Source organism: Rutilus rutilus, assembly GCF_951802725.1.
Source record: "Rutilus rutilus genome assembly, chromosome: 3".
Lineage (NCBI taxonomy): Eukaryota > Metazoa > Chordata > Actinopteri > Cypriniformes > Leuciscidae > Rutilus > Rutilus rutilus.
In genome coordinates this window covers 15,750,885-15,757,179 of record NC_140211.1, presented here as the reverse complement: position 1 = coordinate 15,757,179, position 6,295 = coordinate 15,750,885, and the positions used below count along the sequence as shown (strand labels likewise).

Below are 6,295 nucleotides of genomic sequence, written 5' to 3'. Positions count from 1 at the left end.
TAATACTAATACTTTCATTTTTTACTTTCTTTGTATTGACTGAATGAATATATTGTATATAATCTATTATAACAAAATGTTATAGTTGTTGCAAACTCATGACACATTAAATGCAACCTTAAAGTCTAGGATTCAACCAGCATTGTTCTTGCTGGAGTTACAGGGAGTTACAGTTGTCAGAGACTCTCAAACAGGTACAGTGAAAAATGCTCCCAAACGGAGAGATTGACTGACAGGTCACTTTGTCTTTGTTTGCAGTTTTGAATAGGATCAGCACAGCATTAATGAGCCTTCTCAAGCTTTTGACTGAAGTGAATGTTTCTGTAATTACTGACGGAGCAGACCTGATGTGTGTATCGATGAACAATGCTCTCTAACTCACACTGTCAAATATTACCTGGAAGATTTAACAGTAAATAGTGGATCTTGTTAAAGTAGGCATTCACTGTTATTTGCTATTGCTCATATTTCAGGTTAAACATATTTTTTGACAGTAATATTTTGATTTTTTTTGTTTGTACTATTCCACTATCTATACTATCTATTCCATGGTACGACCTTGTTTTTGTTAGTTTGTTTTGTTTTTTGGACATGTACCATGCCAATAACATATATATATATATATTTCAGGAAACATTTTAGTATATCTTCTCAAGGGACAATACTATTGAAAGGCAACTTGGATATATTTTAGAGTAGTCAATGTGCTGCTTGTATAGTAGTATATATTTACTGTATATAAATAACTCAACATACAGCCATTATTGTCAAAATAGCTACAAAAAATGAGTACACCCTAAGTGATAATAGCTGTATGTCATTTAACCATGCAAAGCCACATGTCCTATTCATCATTTTCATGTTTTTGTCAGTTTGACAGGACCATACAAATTTGTGTATCTTGTATTAGAGCAGTTAAAATTTGTGCTTTTAGTACAATTCTCTCATACTGGCCACTGGATGTTCAACATGGCACTTCATGGCAAAGAACTCTCTAAGGATTTGAGAATTAGAATTGTTGCTCTCCACAAAGTTGACCTAGGCTATAAGAAAATTGGTAACACCCTGAAACTGATTTACAGTACAGGCCAGGGTCATACAGAGGTTTTCCAACACGGGTTCCACTCGGAACAGACCTCGCAAGGGTCAATCAAAGAAGTTGAGTCCTCGTGTTGTGCGTCAGGTGCAGAAGCTGGCTTCAAAAAACAGACGCATGAGTGCTGCCAGTATTTCTTTACAGGTTGCAGAAGCGGAAGGTCAGCTTGTCAGTGCTCAGACCATACGCCACACACTGCAACAAGTCAGTTTGCATGGCCGTCGTCCCAGAAGGAAGCCTCTTCTGAAGCTGGCTCACAAGAAAGCTGAAAGCAACCTGTCCAAGAGCATGAATTACTGGAACCATTGCCTGTGGCCTGATGAAACTAAGATAAACTTATTTGGCTCAAATGGTGTCCAGCATGTGTCTTCCCTACAGTCAAGCATGGTGGTGGTAGCATCATGGTCTGGGGCTGCATGAGTGCTGCTGGTACTGAGGAGCTGAGCTTCATTGAGGGAAACATTGATTTCAACATGTACTGTGACATTCTGAAGCAGAACATGATGCCCCCCTTCAGAAACTGTGCCGAACAGCATGATAACGACCCCAAACACACCGCCAAGATGACAGCTGCCTTGCTGAGGAAGCTAAAGGTGAAGGTGATGGGAGTGGCCAAGTATGTCTCCAGACCTGAACCCTATTGAGCACCTGTGGTGATCCTCAAGCGGAAGGTGGAGAAGCACCCTGTGTCTAACAGCCATCAGCTCCGAGATGTCATGGGTCAGTGGAAGAGGATCCCAGCAACAACCTGTGCAGCTCTGGTGAATTCCATGCCCAGGCGGATTAAGGCAGTGCTAGATAACATTGGTGCTCACACAAAATATTGACACTTTGGACACAGTTTTGACATGTTCACTTAGGGTTTACTTACTTTTGTTGCCAGCTATTTTGACATTAATGGCTTTATGTTGAGTTGTTTTCAGAGGACAGTAAATATATACTGCTATACAAGCAGCACATTGACTAAAATATATCCAAGTTTCATTTCTATAGTCTTGTCCCTTGAGAAGATATTCTAAAATGTTTGCTGAATTGTGAGGGGTGTACTCACTTTTGTGAGTTACTGTATAAAGTAGTCAGCATTTGAAGTGGATCAAACAAGTTCATCAAAGTTGTCCTAAGACAAGAACGGTTATTGTTCAAAATTCATGTATAACTTTGGTGAAAGGTTTTGATACACTTCAAATGTTAACTAATGTATATGTTTATTATTTACTAGTGAGCGGTGAGAAAATTCCCGTCCTTGTGTGCCAGCCTGTCCAAAGCCTAGGAAGGCCCTACACGGCTGACATTTCTGACTGACACATGGCTGCCACCGTGAGATCTCAGCTCATAGATGGGCTGAACAAGATCCACCAAAGCTGCCTCCCAGGGAAGTTCAAGGTCTGGTGTTACCAGTTTACTGTGTATAAGCATCTGATGTGGCCTCTGAAACTGCGACATTACCTCAACAACAATCCTGAAAATGGACAGGAAGACAAATAGCTACATCAAGAAATGGCTTGACCTCCCCCACGGCCTTGCCAACATGGCACTGTTTGGGAGGAACATCTTGGAACTCCCACTGAAATCCATCAGCCTGGGCTACAAGCAGAAGAAGGTGAGGCTGCTATTCGAGACTCGCCTGAACCGCTTGTGAGGAACAACGAAGCCCAAATCCGCACAGGACGCAAGCGTAGTGTGACCCAGACAGTGGAACAGACCACCAACCAGCTAAAGCATCTGGAGATTGTTGGGTTTTCACAGCCATGAAGGACAGGTTTTGAATGGGGATCTGCACCCAAAATGTGGTCCAAAGCATCCACAAAGGAAAGGAAAGACCTGGTGTTCACTGAAGTGTCAAAGATGGAGAAGGAGTGCTACTAGATCAGAGTCATGTGTCTACACCAGCAAGGCAGATGGACAACCTGGGACGCTATCAACAGGAATATCAAGTGGGCTGATATGTGGAAGATGCCCCAATCAACTCTTAGCTTCCTCATAAGGGCCACGTATGACGTCCTTCCCAGCCCCCAGAACCTACACTTGTGGTACGGATCGGAGGAGAACTGTCATCTCTGCTCCTCCCAGAATCCGAGCCTCCAGTACATCCTCTCTGGGTGCAAGGCAGCATTGATCCAGGGCCGCTACAGATGGTGCCATGACCAAGTCCTGAGCAAGTTTGCAGAAGTCCTGGAGGCAAAACGGGGCCCATTCAGCAACATCCCAGCATCCCATCACTTCGTCAGGCAAGGGGAAGTAGAGATCACCGCAACCTTCTTACGGCCTGACATCGTCCTCTGTTCAGCCTCTGTTAAGACAGTCATCATGGTTGAACTGACTATCCCATGGGAGGAGGGGCTGGAGGCTGCCTTTGAGAGGAAGAAGGAGAGGTACACAGAGCTGGCAGCTGCGTGCTCTCAAGCTGGGTGGAGTGCTCTTACCTTCCCGGTAGAAATCGGCTGTAGGGGCTACATAGGAGCATCTACCCAGCGGCTCCTGAAGTCTTTGGGTACCACCGGCTGTGAACAAAAGAGTGCAGAAGGAACAAAACAGGGATCCTAGGACCGGCTGCGGGGGGCCGGATTGAAGGAGCAAAACATCAGTGAAGGGTGGCTCCTGGCTGATGACCCGCAGCTGGTCCAACGGCACCGGCGGAGGTGCGTCAGGCAGCGATCCCCAGCAGGTAGGCATACCTGTGCTGACAATATCTAAATACCATTTACTGCCATGTTTTTTCTCTTCCTGGATGTACCTGCACAATCGTACTTTATTTTCTCTCTTATATTTTAGAAATATGCACTATGTAGTCACCATGTCTTTTGGACTTTTTTATTTTTATTTATTTACCATATTTACGATTTTACAACACAGTTCTTTCTGGAAATGTACCTGCACCATGGTTTTAATTTTTTTCACACACATATACTATGGTGCTACAATGCTTTTGTTTGTACATGTACCATGATAGTACCATGTTTTTATTAAATATATAAATACATAATTTTATTCCCCATTTTTCTGGACATGTACTTGTACCATGGTACTACTTTTTTGGCACATATACCATAGTCCATTTCGGATGTGCACCATGGCAATACAGTTTTGTTGTTTGTTTGTTTGTTTGTTTGTTTGTTTGTTTTTTGACAAGTTATTCACTGAATTATCTTTGATATTTTAAGTATTTATGGTATAGTATCTGATGCCATGGTATCACCACAGTAAGGGCAGGTGGCAGATCTGCTGTGAACCACATTTAAACTGACAACTCAAACTGAAAAATAAAACATACGAAATATGTTTATTATAAATAAATTGTTGTTACAGACCCTTTCATTAGGACTGCCTCTGCATTGAATCATTTCTGTTGTGTTCTCATGTTCTGCTAACAGATGGTGATGCACGTTTGGAGCCGTGCTGCTGGAGATCACGAGGGCCCGCCTGTGAGTCATTGAGACATCAGAGGTCAGATGGTCTGTGATTCTGTGCTGGCATCCACAACTCTTTCAGCGTATGTGTGAATGTGTGTTAGTTTGGAAACAGAGATGGAGGGATATCTGCTTACTCTTAGTGTGTATCTCTCCCCCTCTGTGATCAAACTTTTATCGATGTGTCTTGTCAGCCTCACAGATGCACTTTAGTGCTTTGACCTTTCACTTACTGAATGAGGGGCAGGCGATAAATCTCTGAAAACAGTGTGTGTCCTGTATACTACCAATAAGACTGGTACTGTGAGATGGTGTTTTATTCAGGTGAGTAAGGTAATTTATTGAACAGATAAATTGCCATAAGTAGCTCTCTAACAGAGTTCATTGTAAAGCATTATCTATTGTGATTATGGTTGTTGTTGTGCTGTACTAGAATTTATTTTTGAAGAAAGTACAGTGTCTATTAATGGGTATAGCTACAGTAATGTCTTCAGTAGTCAGTTTGAGATCCTTTCCATCTAAACTGGTTATATCTCTTAAGCCTATAGTGCATGTTTTATGATCATTAGGATAACCTCTCTCGCTCTTTTTTTTTTTAGTTGTGAGAAAGAATCACATTCATCTGCAAAGTCACGCAGAGACAAAGCTCAACCAAAATAATGTTCTTCCACAAAAAAATACAGTTTTGTTCTTTAACCACTAGAGGGCCAAAAGTTATATAGTGCACCTAAAAAAAAAAAAAAGAACTTTGCGTTGGGAAACTACCTGAAATATATCAGCTGCTGAAATATATAGGTTTAAGTTGAAGTACTAAAAATAAAAATAAAAAGTAAAGCTAAATAGAAATATAAAAACCAAAACCATCAAAAGCACATAACAAAATGACTCAAACTTAAATGAAAATGAACACTGTAAATGGTCTGGTATGGTTTAATACTATTTTGGGGTACTGTGTGTGTGTGTGTGTGTGTGTGTGTGTGTGTGTGTGTGTGTGTGTGTGTGTGTGTGTGTGTGTGTGTGTGTGTGTGTGTGTGTGTGTGTGTGTGTGTGTGTGTGTGTGTGTGTGTGTGTGCGTGCGTGTGTGTGTGAAATGCTTTGAAATGCCACCAATCAATTGGGCCCCCTGGATCAGAGTGTTATAAATGAAATCCACAAGAGGGGTATTTAATCAATGCAGAGGTACATTATAAATGCAAATGTACAAAACATGAATCATTTTCATTTCACACTGCATTTCAAAACATAATAACATCAGATTCCAAACACACATAAGTTTAAAGATATACAAATGGCTATAACAGCTGCTAACAGCATAGCTACACAAATACCTTTGAGACTTTTTTCCATTAACATTTTAAGAAATTACCTTTTATTATTACATGGCTTGATTGAATTCTAATGTAGAATGCGGTCTCTTATTTCTTGATAACAGACCGCTGCTAAGTATAACACACCGTTGCCATGAAAAACAGAGCGTTGCTATGGACACAGGATTCTAACCGCATAGAGACGGAACAGACTATTTTCTTTAGCGGAAGCAATACAATCGTTTTTAAATCAATAAACTCCTTTTTAAATCAATATTTTGTGTCAAATTATTGATTTACTTGGTAGGTCGCCATGTAATAAGCGGGATAATGTAGAGCGAGGCGGTTGTTATAGGGGTCCTGATCAGCCTGTCAGAGTTGTATTCGCTATAACAACCGCCTCGCTCTACATTATCCCTTACTTATTATTATTATCATCATCATCATTATCATCATTATTAGTAGTATTAGTATTATTTTAATTA

General features: G+C 41.0%; 1 protein-coding gene across 1 annotated transcript; it reads left to right on the top strand.

Annotated features, from left to right (window-relative positions):
- Positions 1 to 2,459: 2,459 nt before the first annotated feature.
- LOC311286996 (uncharacterized protein) lies at positions 2,460 to 6,259 on the top strand. Its single transcript, XM_084403533.1, has 2 exons — positions 2,460 to 3,761; positions 4,468 to 6,259. The coding sequence occupies exon 1, from the start codon at positions 2,972 to 2,974 to the stop codon at positions 3,638 to 3,640; it is 669 nt and encodes a 222-aa protein (XP_084259659.1). The 5' UTR covers positions 2,460 to 2,971; the 3' UTR covers positions 3,641 to 3,761; positions 4,468 to 6,259.
- Positions 6,260 to 6,295: the final 36 nt, after the last annotated feature.

Coding starts and splice junctions, on each gene's coding strand:
- LOC311286996 (XM_084403533.1), top strand. CDS start 2,972: ATGTGTCTACACCAGCAAGGCAGATGGACAACCTGGGACGCTATCAAC.